Source organism: Callospermophilus lateralis, chromosome 6, assembly GCF_048772815.1.
Source record: "Callospermophilus lateralis isolate mCalLat2 chromosome 6, mCalLat2.hap1, whole genome shotgun sequence".
NCBI classification, from domain to species: Eukaryota; Metazoa; Chordata; class Mammalia; order Rodentia; family Sciuridae; genus Callospermophilus; species Callospermophilus lateralis.
This window is the reverse complement of record NC_135310.1, coordinates 58,244,577-58,260,760: the sequence shown is the minus strand read 5'-3', so window position 1 is coordinate 58,260,760 and position 16,184 is coordinate 58,244,577. Positions and strand designations below refer to the sequence as shown.

The 16,184-nt window shown below is 33.5% G+C and overlaps 1 protein-coding gene across 1 annotated transcript in view; it reads left to right on the top strand.

Annotated features, from left to right (window-relative positions):
• The window catches only part of Qrsl1 (glutaminyl-tRNA amidotransferase subunit QRSL1), a 31,111-nt gene that overhangs the window by 675 nt on the left and 14,252 nt on the right, over positions 1 to 16,184 (top strand). Inside the window, exons 2-5 of the mRNA XM_076858379.2 lie at positions 4,843 to 5,002; positions 5,297 to 5,395; positions 6,410 to 6,506; positions 14,713 to 14,889. Of these exons, the coding sequence (XP_076714494.1) occupies positions 4,843 to 5,002; positions 5,297 to 5,395; positions 6,410 to 6,506; positions 14,713 to 14,889 (533 nt within the window). The remainder of the gene's footprint in view (positions 1 to 4,842; positions 5,003 to 5,296; positions 5,396 to 6,409; positions 6,507 to 14,712; positions 14,890 to 16,184) is intronic.

Here is a 16,184-nt window from a genome sequence, read left to right as displayed (position 1 = left end):
CCATGAGCTGGACATCATTTTGAACACTAAAGTGTATTCGTGAATGCCTTCTGCACATCTCTTCCAAATATCTCATCAGCGAATTAATTTTAACCCAAGTTGTAACAGTACCATAGCTTTTCAACCCCCACCTTCAAAACAAAACCCCTGCTCTTTCTGAATCCTTAATAGTCTTTTTAATAGAATATCCTTTATCCTATTGCTTATTAGAATCTTCTTCATCTTTAACATCCAAGAAATCACCAAGTCTTGTTAATTCCGTCTTGTAAATATGGCTAGAATTTGTTCTCATATTCCTGCTGTTATGACTTTTATTCTGGTCTCCTTGTTTTCTGGCCCAGATAGCTTAACCTTTAGAACTATGCGAATCCCACTGCTGTCACAGTCACTTAGGGCCCTTGTTAGAACTACAACTGTTTCTCACTCTAAATCAGATCTGTGTGGAAAGGATTCTCCAGGCAATTTCTGACATTCAGAACCTATTCTGTCTTCCATCTTGCTTTGGTAACTCCACCTAAGCAGTCTCTTTTCTTCTGGGCACCCTGGGAGGGTGGAAAGATTGCCCCCCCCCACACACATACACACAAAAAGGCTAGCTGGCAGCCTTTTAGAAAACTATCAATTATGAGACTTTTAAATCCACATGTTTTAAATAATAAATATTTCTTCCCCAAAATGACATAATTTTACCATCTGAAATTGTATCTGACATATAGTGCTGTCAGTAAAGATCAATTTTGTTCTTTAAACAAACCCCAAAACTGTTTTAAAATAAAATAAAACCTTTAAAATTATGGTGTCTCCTTTTTCTGTCCCCCCACCCTCCTCATATGCACCACCTTTTTCGCATGATCCCTTTCTGATGTTGAGTAATTGTAAGAAATAACTTTTGCCTTATGGGGGAAAAAATGAACGATTTAGGAGAACAAACACAAGGGAAGACCAAAAGGTTATCTTGGCATGATCACTTAATCACTACTTTAACAAATATTTATTTATTCCTACTATATGCAATACATTTGGTGGTTATTTTCCCAGACCAAAAAGTATCTTCTTCTCCCCCTCCCCAAGATATCTTTTATCCACTCATTTTTTCCCCATATTCTCATAATGATGCCCCAAATTCTACCAACTGGAGACTAATTAATTCAGTATATATTCTCTTTTAAGTAGTACAGATGCCCAGAAGGGTTGTACAATTTTTTTCTTTCATTGTTCTAAATCACATTTCCCTCCTTAGGTAATACCCTTGTTGAGATAACCAACCAATTGAAGTAGGAGAAAATTTGCTGGGAAAGAAGTTAGGATGAGGGGCTAAACACTGAATATTTGAGACAATTTAGGAGGTGTAAGTGGAAGCTTACAACAACAGAGGAGCACTGGGAAGATGTACTAAAAGGAGATCAAATGCCAAATAGGAGGTAAAATTCCCATTTGCAGATTTTACTCTAGTACATTCAGGAGGTGGAGAAGACTCACTTTTACCTTTCTTTTGTGGCATAATCCTAGTGTTTCTAGGGGTCAGATACTAGGCTATACTAATCTGAAAGCTTAATTAATTATATATTTAGTTGATTTCTTGAGGGTTTTAATTAAGAAGATTTAATCATTGTTCTCTAGGGGAATAGGTTCCAAATTTTAAACTCAAGTTATTCATTTATTCAGCTAACATTCATTGAGTACCTCTGGGTTCTGGGAACTGGGAGTTAGCATTAGACAGAAACTCCTGCTTTTGTGAAGCCTACATGTCTTTTGGTAGGAAAACAAGCATTAAGTAAGAGTTTTCAAAAGTAAATTACATAATTACAGGTAGTTTAAGTACTACGGAGAAAAATTAAGCAGGCTATAGGGGAGAACTAGTTGGCTTGCTTAAGACTGTCAGGGAAGGTTTCTCTGGCTGATATTTAAATAGGTGTTATTTTTTATGTTAGGTTTGCTGGTGAATTGAATGTGGAGTTTGAGGGAAAGAAAAGAATCAAGGAGAATACTTGGGGCTTGGGGCCTGGCAGTTGACTAAAATGGTAGCATTTATCAAGATTGGAAAGGCTTTAAAAGGCAGTATATTTGGAAGGAAGATGTTCTCAAGAGCTCTCTTTTAGAGCAGGGTGTGGTGGCACATTTCTGTAATCCCAGCTACCTGGGAGGCTAAAGCAAGAGGATCACAAGTTCAGGACTAGCCTGGGCAATTTAGTAAGACCCTGTCTCAGAAGGAAAGAAAAAAAGATCTTTTTTGGAGATGTTAATTTTGAGATAGCTTCTAGATATATAAGATGGTACTTCAGCTAGTAGATGATAAATTTAGAGCTCTCCTAGGAAACAGGTTGGATATGAGGATATAAATTGGTCAGAATATAGAAGATAACTAAGTTGTGTGGCTAGATAATGTCACTTTGGAAGTTCAGTATAAAATTAAAGAAGGCCTAAAACTGTCCAACATTTCTTTCTTTCTTTCTTTTGGTACCGGCATTGAACTCAGAGGCACTTAACTGTGAGCCACATCCCTAGCCCTTTTTTTTTTTTTTTTTTTTTTTTGTATTTTATTTAGACACAGGGTTTCACTGAATTGCTTAGACTAACTTCACTAAGTTGCTGAAGCTGGCTTTGAACTTGTGATCCTCCTGCCTCAGCCTTCCAAGCCCCTGGGATTACAGGCATATGTCACTGCACCCAGTTTTAAAACTTCCAACATTTAGAGGTCAGTAATAGAAAGAACACTGATGGAAAAAAAGAAGAAAGAAAAAAAATTGAAGGAATGGTCAGAGAAGTAGGAGGAAAACCAATATGGCAAGTGCCAGAACACAAGTGAAGACGTGTTCTAAGGAGGAAACTGTGCCTTATATTGGTGCTGCTGAGAAATGCTGTCAAATGGGGACTGAGCATTGACTGCTAGATTTAGGAATGTGCATGTTGCTGGTGACCTTGACATGCAGGGGGCAGTGAAGACAGAACGTGTTAAAAGAGAGAAAGAGTGCCCATCCACTAGACACTCAGCCCTGAAAAGCTCTCTTAAACCTGTATTTATCAAGACAGTTCTTTCCTAAGTGAACCTCTGATGTTATTTCTAAAAATAATAATGTTATCCAGTTAGAGAGAAATAAATACTTCGATGCCTTGTGTAGAGAGAGAAGTATTATAGTCCTTTAAGAGCATGGATTTTGAAAACAAGATCAGGCCTTGGTTGAATCTCAGATCTGCCTCTTTCTAGCTATGTGACCTCAAGAGGAAATTAGTTCTTTATCTGTAAGATGGAGAAAATAATATGAGCCCCTCAGTGTGAATGTAAAGATGAAATATAAAGCATCTTGGGTGATGCCTAGATCGAAATGTTAAATAACTATTATTAAATTTAAGTTTGTTACAGGACAGAAATGCTAAGTATTTACAATTTTCCCTTTCCCTACTTTCTATACTTTTTAAGAATGATTCCTGAGGAAGATTTCTCAATTTTTCTAAGGAGATATAATAGTTTTCTATTGCTGAATACAAAACAAATGAGAATAAACTTTGCAACTTAAAATCACAATCTTATTATCCAACAGTTTTGTGGGTCAGGTACCCAGGTGTGGAATAGCTGAGTTCTTCACTCAGTATCACAAGACTAAAATCAACCCCAGTACCAAAAAAAAAAAAAAAAAAAACATTGGCCAGGCCTGAGGTTTCATCTAGAGCAGTGTGCAGGTAGGTCCTCATTTGACCTCACTGATTGTCCACAGGATCCATGTCCTTATTCTAAGACTGAGATCACTGTTTCCTTGCTGGCTTCATGGGTAGTAAAATAAATGAGCTAAGTGGGCAGAAGGTGTGGGATGGCAAGAATTGAAAGATTTTATGGCTATGGATAATGCTGTAGTCTGAGCTATAACTAAGCAAACTGGGTAACTGGGGTAATAAGGAAAAGGAGAAGCTTGTGCAAAGTGAGATCAAGGGACAGAAAGGCTGGGTGTCAGTATACAAGGACCTGGAGTTTGAATTGAACAAGAATAGCAGTAGGAACAATAGTAACTAAGATGACAGAGAGCTGAGTGCTAAAATTGTCTATGATTGAAAGCAAATAGGAGGAAGAAGGCAGGGAGAGTGATATAATCCCCAAGGTATCTGTTTCACATAAGTTTGGGATTTTTGAAAGAAGGGGAAAGAGAAAGGAATTGAAGAACTAGGAAGACACCTGCCTGCATTCTCTTCTCCCCCATCAGATTCTATGATACATGAAAATGGGGGAAGCTGCGGCCTCAAGGGAAAGTCCAGTTTCCATTAGAGATAAAAGAAGTGCCAGGAGAGAGATTTTTTTTTTAATGACAAATTTAAAAGTTGACTTTATTTTATATTCAGATATAACACCTGCAGTTTTGACCCAGGAGAGCTATTCAATGTACATTTCATTCTCTTCATGCTCAGTGATAACTAATTAGCATCCTTGTTTTCACTTCTTTTTTCCAATTCCCTTACTGATTTTCTCAAATCTGGAGTTCCTAAAAGTGGTCCTAATGAAGATCAGCCCCACTTAAAATTATCTCATTTCTTTCCCTTTTAACTAAGTCCTTTAGGTGTTATCTTCACCCAGACTCTTTCTGTCTAGGTTAACTTACCTACACTGTTATCATTTGCTTAACCCTAACTTAGCAAAAGAGAGGAGGAGAATGCCATGTTTCCTGACTCATCCTTCAATCTGACCAACGTGTTACTTTTCATTCATTCTCTTAAAAATAGGGTTGATAGATTATCTTGATTTTGAACCAAAGTCTAACTTTGAAATTTTATCTGTAACTACTCTGTTGCCCCTTCACTATAATAGCTGAACTTCCACAGACTCAGTAACAGGTTTTTGAATTGTATGTATGATAGGTTTCTACAGCACTGAAACAAGGCCAGATTACACCAACAGAGCTCTGTCGGAAATGTCTCTCCCTTATCCAGAAGACCAAGTTTCTAAATGCTTATATTACTGTATCAGAAGAGGTGGCCTTAAAGCAAGCTGAAGAATCAGAGAAAAGGTATAAGAAAGGTAAACTACTTCCAATTATGCTTAAGTCTAGCACCAGAGAAAGAGTTTAATTGAATACAGCAGTTTCCATTTGGCAAGTGAAGCTATAAACGTAAAACATACTCTATTATTTAGAGAAGTATAATAAAATGAGGTAAGTGGGTATGTGATGCTTTGTAATATCCAACTGGAATAATTTCTAACATAAATTTTATCTCTGAAGAAATTTTATTTCCAAAAATTACTATTTATTATAAACAACTTTAAATTTTGAACTGTTATCTCTCATAAGCCTCTGTTGGCTTTTTAACACAGGTCAATCACTTGGAGATTTAGATGGAATACCTATTGCAGTAAAAGACAACTTTAGCACATCTGGCATTGAGACAACATGTGCATCAAATATGTTAAAAGGTAAAGTATAATTGGAGCATTAATAATTTTATTAAAATAGGCATTTTAGATACTAAGCACCAAGATAACCTAATTATATCTTTGAAAGAAATACTTAGGATAGTCTATTACTTCTTTACTATTTGCTCTTTCACAATGCAGAATTATTTTTTTAGAGGCAGGCCAGTTTATGAATGAATGCTACTTTAAAAGTTTTAGAAATCCTATTTAGGAAGATTTAGTAACTGACCACAAACACACTAAATGACCTCTATCTCCTGCTCATTGAAAATGTGGGGTAAGTATGAGCTGTCATTATCCCTCTTTTATGGATGATGTGAAAATTCGTTAGCATCTTCTCACTAAGTTACTTTTTGTTTCCTGACTCCTCCGTCTCTTGTAGCACAGAATAGTGATGCTTAGTTTTATTGTTTATAATTCAATAGGTCAAAAGAAGCATGTTTATTAAGATATTTTGGGTCCTAGAAGGGGGGAAAAAAAGGAAAAAAGGTTATTCAGACTATTGCACACTAAAAATAATATTCTATAAGGAATATGCCTCAGGGTCTTCTAATAGGTGGACTTTTATTAGATGTTTGGGAATATATACTAGAGCTTTTCAAAAGGTAGAAGAAATTTTATTTGAGAATAAGGAGTTCTTTCTGATAAGATACATAAAAATTTCTGATATAATATCTAAGAAGAAAACATCAAGTCAAAGTAAAATAATGATTTGAAATTACTTTCAAACGAATTGAGTACATCTCTACCATGCAATATGTTGTATTACTGTTAAAATCAATGTTTTTAAGTTATAAAAATAGTGAATACTCAACTGTCTTCGGAAAACTTGCACAGTTAGCAGGAGAAAAAAATTAACTCTTAGAAGAAAGCACAACTGCTATTCAGATTAGGAATAATTCACCATGTCAATATTAATTGTTTAATTGTGGTTTAAAATCTTATTTCTTGCATATGATTTATTTACATGTGCATTGTTTTCTCTCCTATGATAAAATAACTAAACTTTTTCAGGTTATATACCACCTTATAATGCTACAGTAGTTCAGAAGTTATTGGATCAGGGAGCTCTACTAATGGGAAAAACAAATTTAGATGAGTTTGCTATGGGGTAAGTAAAGTAAATGAAATTGAAATTTTCTTCTCTTGTTTTTCTTATATTTGTACTTTTAATTTCATTAATATAGGTACCTAAACTAGTAAGATGATTTCATGAGGATTCTAATTCCAGTTTCCTAGTCCCACTATGAAATTATATTCAGTTTTCTAATAGGTATACAGTAATATTTCATTTTAGTTTTAATTTGCATTTCCCTGATGAATAATGCTTTTAAACATTTTTTATGTGTTTATTTTGCCATTCATACATTTTTTTTAGTGAAGTATCTGCTCAAGACTTTGGCCCACTTTTTAAATTGTATTTTTAAAATCTTATTGAGTTATAAGAGATCTTTCATATGTTTTGAATTTATGTCCATTACAAATAGGTGATTTGTAATTATATTGTCCAAGTCTCTGTCTTATCTTTTCATTCTCTGAAAATGCCTTTCAAAGAGTAGAAGTTCTTAATTTTGATCAAGTCCAATTCATTAATTTTTTTTCTTATGATTCATATTTTATGTGTCCTAAGAAATCTTTAACTAACTATGATCACAAAGATTTTTCTCATAGAAGTTTTATAGTTTTAGCTCTTATGTTTAGACATGTGATCCACATTGAGTTAATTTTTTATATGTAGTGTAAATAAAGTTGTTGTTGTTTTTAATATATGGGTGTCCAATAATGACTGCATTATTTGTTTAAAAAAAAAGATAATCCTTTCATCTAAGTCTACTGGGCACTCTTCTATATTTACTCAAATATCATACCATTTTGATTATTGTAGCTTTATAGTAAGTCTTGAAATTAGGCAGTGAAGAATTCTCTAACTTTGTTCTTCTTTTTCAAAAACATTTTGCTTATTTTAGGTCCTTTCTGTTTCTATATAAGCTTTATAATCAGCTTCTTTCTGCAAAGAAGTTTGGTGATATTTGAATTGTGTTGACTTTATAGATCAACTTGAAAGAATTACCATCTTTATATTTATTTTTTAATCCATGAACACCGTATATCTCTGCATTAATTGGGATTTTGTTTACTTTTTCTTAGAATTGTGTTTGTGGACTTCTAATATAAGTTTTGCATATAGTTTAATTTAGCCCCAGGTTTTTAATGTTTTTTAATGCTATAAAAAGCGATGCATTTTTCAATTTCTAAATGTTTATTTCTATACATAGGTATATAATTGATTTTTCTCCATTGACTTCATGTCCATATTAAAGCTCACTTATTAGTTCTAGTTGATCCTTGTGGATTCTTTGGGATATTTTATGTAGATTATCATGTAGTCTATAAGTAAAGACAGCTTTATTTTTTTTCATTTCTTTTACTTCCCTTATTGGACTGGTTAGGACCTTGGGTTTGATATTGAATGTAAGTGGTGAAAAGAGCCTTGCCTTGTTCCTAATCTTGGGGGAAAAGTATTCAATCTTTCACCAAAAGCACTGTACATTTCTCCTTTTATTATACTTGTCACATTTGTGATATTTGCTTTCTCTGTGTGCTCTGTTTCATAGAAACAGAACCTTTGACTATTGTGTTCACAGTGCTTCCTCTTGCTATTAAGTAGATGTATGTTTAATGATCTAATCCATGGGAATAAACTTAAACATAGATTTTTAGGCCATTGCTTTCATCAGCTGACTAGAATGACAGCTATTAAGAATACAAACAAAAATAAACACTGTGAGTGAAGGCGAAGTGGACTTCGTGTGTCTCCAGATATGCTTCTCTAAGGATACACCATCACCTATGTGATATTCCAATTGAGACTGTGTAATGTGAGTCTGAAAAAAGAAAACATATGGGGCTGGGGATGTGGCTCAAGCGGTAGTGCGCTCGCCTGGCATACGTGGGGTGCTGGGTTCCATCCTCAGCACCACATGATGTATGTACATTCCATGTATGTATTATATGTCAAAATTCATTCTGCTGTCATGTAGGACTAAAAATAAATAAATAAATAATTTTTAAAAATAAATAAAATAAAGATGTTGTGTCCACCGAAAAACTAAAAAAAATAAATATTAAAAAAATTTTTCTCTCTCTCTTTAAAAAATAAAAATAAATAAATATTTTTAAAAATATACAAATTGACTTAAAAAAAAAAGAAAACATATGGCAAATCCATAATGAGAAGCATTCTATTAAAGCATCATATCATGAAAACAAAGGTTGTGAAAAGCTACAGGTTAAAAGAGGCTATAGGAAGTAAAACCTAAAATTATAAAATTTAGAGAAGAAAACTTGGGAGAAAATCTTTGTGACCTTGAGTTAGGCAAAAAAAAATTTTTTTTACCATTTTCATATATTTCATTGGTGCATTATAACTATAATGAATAATGGTGGGATCCATTATTACATAATCACATATACAATATAACAATATAATTTGGTCAATATCATTTCCCGATACTTTCTTTCCTTCATCTCCTCTCTCCTCCTGGATCCTTTCCTCTACTCTACTGATCTCCCTTCTGGTTTTTTGCTGTTTTTTTTTTTTTTTTTTTTTTTTTGAGATTCAACGCCACCCTAGCCCCTTCCCCCAATCCTTTCATTTACTTTTTTCTCTCTTGCTTCTACATATAAGAAAAAACATCACCCTTGACTTTCTGAGTTTGGCTTATTTCACTTAACATAAAAGTTCTTAAGTTCCTTTAGATGACATAATTTCATTCTTATTTATGATTTATGGCTGAATAAAACTCCATACACACACACACACATTTTCTTTATCCATGAATCCCCTGATGGACACCTAGGCTGGTTCCATAGTTTGGCAATTGTGAGCTGTGGTACTATAAACATATATATGCATCTATTGCAATAATATACTGACTTTAATTCTTCAGGATAAATATAAAAAGAATGGTATAGCTGGGGTATGGTAGTTCCATTCCTAGTCTTTTAAGGAACCATTATACTGATTTCCATAGTGATTTTACTAATTTGTAATTCCACTAACAGCATAAAAGTGTTCCTTTTTCTCCACATCCTCTCCAGTATTTATTTTTGTTTGTATTCTTAATAGCTGCCATTCTAACTGGAGTAAGACGAAATCTTAGTATAAGTTTTGTTTTGTTTTTGGTACTGGGAATTGAACCCAGGGGCACTTAACAACTAAGCCAATTCCCTACCCCTTTTTATTCTTTGAGACAGGGTCTTGCTATGCTGTTGGGCTTGCTAAATTGCTGAGATTGGCCTTGAACTTGCAATCCTCTTGCCTTGGCCTCCATAGTTGCTGGAATTATAGGCATGCACCATCATGTCTGGCCTTAGGGTGATTTTAATTGCTAAAGATGTTGAACATTTTTCATGTATTCATTGGCCATTTATATTCTTTTGAGAAATGTCTCTTTAGTTTGTTTGCTCACTTACTAATTGGGTTAATTAGGGATTTGTGTATTTGTGTGTGTGTTTTTTGAGTTCTTTGAGACATTAATCATCTGTTAGAAAAGTTGCTAGTAAAGATTTTTTTCTGATTCTTAGGTTCTCTCCACATTCTTAATCGTTTCCTTCACTGTGTTGAAGCTTTTAATTTGATGCCATTTTATTTATTAATTCTTGGGGTTATTTCCTGAGCTTTAGGGATCCTATTGAGAAAGTCATTGCCTGTACCTAAATATTGGAGTGTGGACCCTATGTTTTCTTCTAGGACTTTCATAGTTTCTGATCTAATTCTTAGATCTTTGATTCATTTTAAGTTAACTTTTAAGTAGGATGAGAGATGAAGATCTAGTCTCATTCTTCTACATATGTATATCCAGTATTACAGCACCATTGTTTAAAAGGCTGTCTTTTCTCTAATATATATTTTTGGTACCTTTTTCAAAGATCAGATGACTGACTGTAGATGTGTGAGTTTGTCTCTTTGTCTTCTATTCTGTTTCATTCATCTGTGTGTCCATTTTTATGCCAGTACCATGCAGTTTTTGTTACTATACTTCTTCAGTATAATTTGAAGTCAGGTATTGTGATGCCTCCAGCACTGCTTTTTTTTTTTTTTTTTTGGCTTAGAATTGCTTTAGCTATTCTGGGTCTTTTATTCTTACAAATGAATTTTTAAGTACTGTTATTTTTTCTAGTTCTGTGAAGAATGGCATGGGTATTTCGATGAGGATTGGATTGAATCTCTATAATTGCTTTTGATAGTATGATCATTTTAACAATATTGATACTGTCTATCCATGAATGTGGAAGGTCTTTCCATCTTATGTTTTTTTCAATTTCTTAAGTATTCTATAGTTTTGTGGAGGTCTTTCACCTCCTTGGTTAGAATTATTCCTAGGTTGTTTTTTTGTTTTTGTTTTTGTTTTTGTTTTTTACTATTTGTCTATTTGTTTTAAGGCTAGTGTGAATGGAATGAGTTTCCTGATTTCTTTATCAGCAGATTCATTTTTGGTGTATAGGAAAGCTATTAATTTTTGTATGTTGATTTTTTTTGTTTGTTTCTTTTTTTATTCTACTTACTTGTACATGCATTTTAATTCATTATATACAAATGGAGTGCAACATTTCAATTCTCTGGTTGTCCATGATATAGAGACACACCATTTGTGCAGTCTTACATGAACCTAGGATAATGATGTTCATCTGATTCCACCATCTTTCCTACCCCTAGAACAACTTCCCACCCTCCCTTTGCCCAATCCAAAGTTCCTCCATTCTTCCTATCCTCCCCCACCATAGATTCACATCCATTAATCAGAGAAAACATTCAGCCTTTACTTTTTTGTGATTGACTTACATCACTTAGCATAATATTCTCCAACTCTATCCATTTACCTGCAAATGCCATAATTTTATTTTCTTTTAATGCTGAGTAATATTCCATTGTGTATATATACCACAGTTTCTTTATCCATACATCTATTGATGGGCATCTAGGTTGGTTCCACAGTTTAGCTATTGTGAATTCAGCTTCTGTAAACATTAGTGTAGCCATGTCACTATCCTATGCTGATTTTAAGTCATTTGGGTATAGTCTATGGAGTGATAGCTGGGTCAAATGGTGGTTCCATTTCAAGTTTTCTGAGGAATCTCCACACTGCTTTCCAAAGTGGCTGCACCAAATTGCAGTCCAACAGCAATGTATGAGTGTACCTTTTTCCCCACATTGTCTCCAACACTTATTATTGCCTGTATTCTTGATAACCGCCATTCTGACTGAGGTGAGATGAAATATTAGTTTTGATTTGCATTTCTGTAATTACTAAAGATGATGAACATTTTTTCATATATTTGTTGATCACTTGTATATCTTCTTCTGCAAAGTGTCTGTTTAGTTCCGTAGCCCATTTATTGATTGAGTTGTTTGTTTTTCTGATATTAAGTTTTTTGAGTTGTTTGTTTTTTCTGATATTAAGTTTTTTGAGTTCTTTATATATCCTGGAGATTATTACTCTATCTGATGTGTGTGTGTGGTAAAATTTGCTTCTATACCGTAGTCTCTCTTTTCACCTCAGTGATTATTTATTTTGCTGAGAAGAAGCTTTTTAGTTTGAATCCATCCCATTTATTGATTCTTGATTTTATTTCTTGAGCTTTAGGAGTCTTGTTAAGGAAGTCAAAGCCTAATCCGACAAAATGAAGATTTGGGCCTACTTTTTCTTCTATTAGGTACAGGGTCTCTGGTCTAATTCCTAGGTCCTTGATCTACTTTGAGTTGATTGTAATGTGCAACTTTGTTGAGTTTGTTTATTAGCTCTAGCAGTCATCTGGTGGAGCTTTTTGGATTTCCTAACTATAAGACTATGTCATCTATAAACAGTGATAAATTGACTTCTTCCTGCCCTTTTTTTTTTTTAATCCCTTTTATATTCTTCCCTTGCCTAATACTCTAACTAGAATTTCTAGTAGTATATTGGATAGAAGTGTGGTGAGAGTGGACCTTGTCTTATTTCCAGATTTTTAAAGGAAATGCTTTCAGATTTTCCCCATTCACTATCATGTTGTCTTTGGGTTTGTCATATATAGTCTTTATGATGTGGAGGTAAGTTTCTTCTATCCCTAATTTCTTCAGTGTTTTTATCATGAAGGATGCTGAATTTAGCCAAAAATCTCTGCATCTCTTAAGATGACTATGATTGTTGTTTACATGGTAATTACATTTATTGATTTGCATATCCTTGCAACCCTGGAATAAAACCAAGTTAGTCATGACGTACAACCTTTTTAATATGTTGTTGAATATGATTTGCTAATGCTTCATTAAGAATTTTTGCATCTAAGTTCATCAGGGATATTAGTCTGTAGTTTTCCTTCCTTGATGTGTCCTTATCTGGTTTTGATATCAGAGTGATACTGGCTTCATAGAATGAATTTGGTATGCAAAGATTTTTTTAAGGCACATAATGACAAAATCTATTTAAAAATTTGATAAATTGGACTTCATTAAAATTAAGAACTTCTGTTTTTGGAATATTACTCAGTGGTCAGTGCTTGCATAAGGCCCTGGGTTTGAGCCCCAGCACTCAAAATAATAATAATAATTAGTTCATTAAGAACCTCTGTTCTGAAATATTCCTCCAAAGAACGAAAAAATTAGCAACAGGGAAAATCTCTTCCAAATGTATGTCTGTGAAAGAAATAGTATCCAAGTTATAGAAAACCTTTTCCAGCTCAACAATAAGAAAAAAATTCAATTTTTTACAAAATGGGCAAAAGATTTAAATAGACATTTCATTGAAGTTGATATAGAACTCACAAATGCATGAAAAAATTCTTAATATCATTAGTTATTAGGGGCAAATTAATACTACATTGAGATACATACATCTATTAGAATGTCTTAACAAAAATGACAATATCAATTACTGACAAGAATGCAGAGCAATTGTATTTCTCATATGGTGGTAAGGAAGGCAAAATGTATAACCATTTTGGAAGAGTTCAGTAGTTCATTGTAAAAGTGAATGTATACTTACCATATGACCCCCTGGTCTCAACCCTACATATTTACCCAAGAGATTTTTATGTACACAAAAGCACTAGATAGAACCTTTAAATACAATGTCTATAGTAGTTTTATTCATAATTGTCCCAGACTGGAAACAACTCAATACTCAATGACTATTGGCTGATAAAGGACTTTACAAAAGATAATTGAAAGAGGCTGGCCAGGTGCTGTGGTACATACCTGTAATCCCAGGGGCTCGGGAGGCTGAGGCAGGAGGATCATGACTTCAAAGCCAGACTCAGCAAAAGTGAGGTACGCTAAGCAACACAACGAGACCCTGCCTCTAAATAAAATACAAAATAGGGTTGGGGATGTGGCTCAGTGGCCAAGGGCCCCTGAGATCAATCTCTGATACCTGCTCTCTACCCCCCCCCCCCACAAGTAAAAAAAGAAAATTGAAAGAGGCTAAAGAGATAATGACAATTAAATGTAATACCTGACTCTAGACTTGATCTTGGAAAGGGATAAAATGCTATAAAGTACAATTTAAATCAGCTGACAAAGTTGGATTACATATAATAGATTATTATAGATCTGAATTTTACTGTGATTGATAACTATAATGTTACTGTGTAACAAAATGTCCTTATTTTTAGAAAATGCATACTAAATACATACTAGACTATTTAAGGGTCAAGGTCACAATATCTATAAATTACCTCTAAGTTGTTCAGGAAAACAAAATGTGTTTATGTACATTTTGTGCATGTGTGTGTGTATGACAAATACATGTCATATACACAGACTGTGCAAGTGATAAAGCAAATGGGACTAAATATTATCAGTAGGTGCATCTGGGTAAGGGGTTCAAAGTGTTTCACATTTACTTTTGTAATTTAAGAATAAGATTAGTTTAAAAATAAGTTAATATTCCATATATAATGTGTCTCTTAAAACTTATTAATGGAGGGATCCCTTCAAAAGACTTCTTAACTATTTGAATATGTCTCTTTTCAACTAAAAGACCTTAATTTACAAGGGAAATCATTTTTAGTTGATTGGGAGGATCAAGTGGGATAAAATTCTTTCTGAGCACACTGATTTTCTCTATACCTCAAATGTTCTCCTTTCCCATCTCCCAACTCTTCAACTGTAATTAGTGAAAGCTACATCTGAGCAGGCTTCTTACTTTTCCAGTTCAAGCCACACTGGATAACTAAAAGCTCAGTGAGTATTAGAAACAAAAAATTGTCTCAGAAGATGAGAATTTTACATAAAATGAACTTCTTCTAAGGTAAATCATTTCACTTCTTCATCTCAGATCTGGAAGCACAGATGGTGTGTTTGGACCAGTCAAAAACCCCTGGAGTTATTCAAAACAATACAGAGAAAAGAAGCAGCAGAATCCCCATGGTGAAAGTGAGGATTCAAATTGGCTAATAACTGGAGGAAGCTCAGGCGGGAGCGCAGCTGCCGTATCCGCATTCACATGTTTTGCGTAAGATGCTTTTATCTGTACTTTAAAACCCATCTAAATACAAATAATCACAAACCATATGCAAAACCCAGCAATGGAGCAGTTCATACCCTGGCATTTGAGTTTCTTTTCAGTCAGCTATTTGTGTTCAAAAATCATATATCAAAATTATATCTTTTGAATATACTCAACTGTATTTCACACTATGTGTTCTTTATACATTTAACTTTAACTTAAGATAATATTTAAACTCTATAATACTGGGTTTTCTTAAAAACCGGATTTTATGGATCTTACAGAATTAAGAATTGAGCATAAATGGACCACATTGAATTTAATTTTTGAAATAATTTATTTTAATTTTTGCTCCTTGAAATATTTAGGTACTCCATTACTTTAATTCACTGCTGCTGAGCTGTTAGAAATGATTTATCTAAACTTCAGCAACATCTGACTTTAAAAAGAGAAGAAGTTCCTAATATATATCAATAGGATATTTAAAATATTATTTTCATAAATCTGGAACTAAAAACATATCATTAGGTAAATTTTTTTCAACTTTGTTGAGAGCTGATTCTATTTGTCATATTTTGTATTTTGTAAAGAATCCATCCATTTTCATTTTAAGTCCCATTTTTAAAGCATTTCTTAACCATCTAAAATATGGCTGCTATTTATTTTATCAGTCTCAGTTTAACCAAATTGAATGTGTTTCTTCAGTAATACTATATGTATTTTCTCTCTCCTTAATTATCCACTAAAATTAAGTCCTTTCACAAACATTGCATTCAATAAATTATTTATATTTTTTAATCTATAGAGCTTTAGCTTCTTCCATTTTCTTTTTTTATTTAGTTTTCCTGAAATCTTGTTAACAAGTAGAACCATTTCATTTTATCTCTGTGGAATTTTATAGCATTACATTAATATTAATGAGAGTTCTGACAAGTCAGAATTGCAGGATTAGGTGCTTTTTTTCTATCCTCATCAGCCCACTTAGTGTTCATCTTTCTGAATGTGCTTTAAGAAGATGGCATTTTGACACATAATTCCTATGGAAATGTAAGTTTTACTTTTACACAGCCGTCAGTGAATGCTAATAAGAGAATGTATCTTTTAAAATTGTGAAAGCAACAGTCTGATTTTATGGCTTAAATGGACTTGGTGAGAAAGGAAATATAAATTCCATTTTCTGCAGAGCACAAGTGTCATGTTATTGTTAGGAATGTCACTTAGCCCAATGCTTGACTTTAAATATAATCCGTAGAAGCACTGACCAAAAATAACTACAGATTGAATGTTCCAAACTGTAAAGT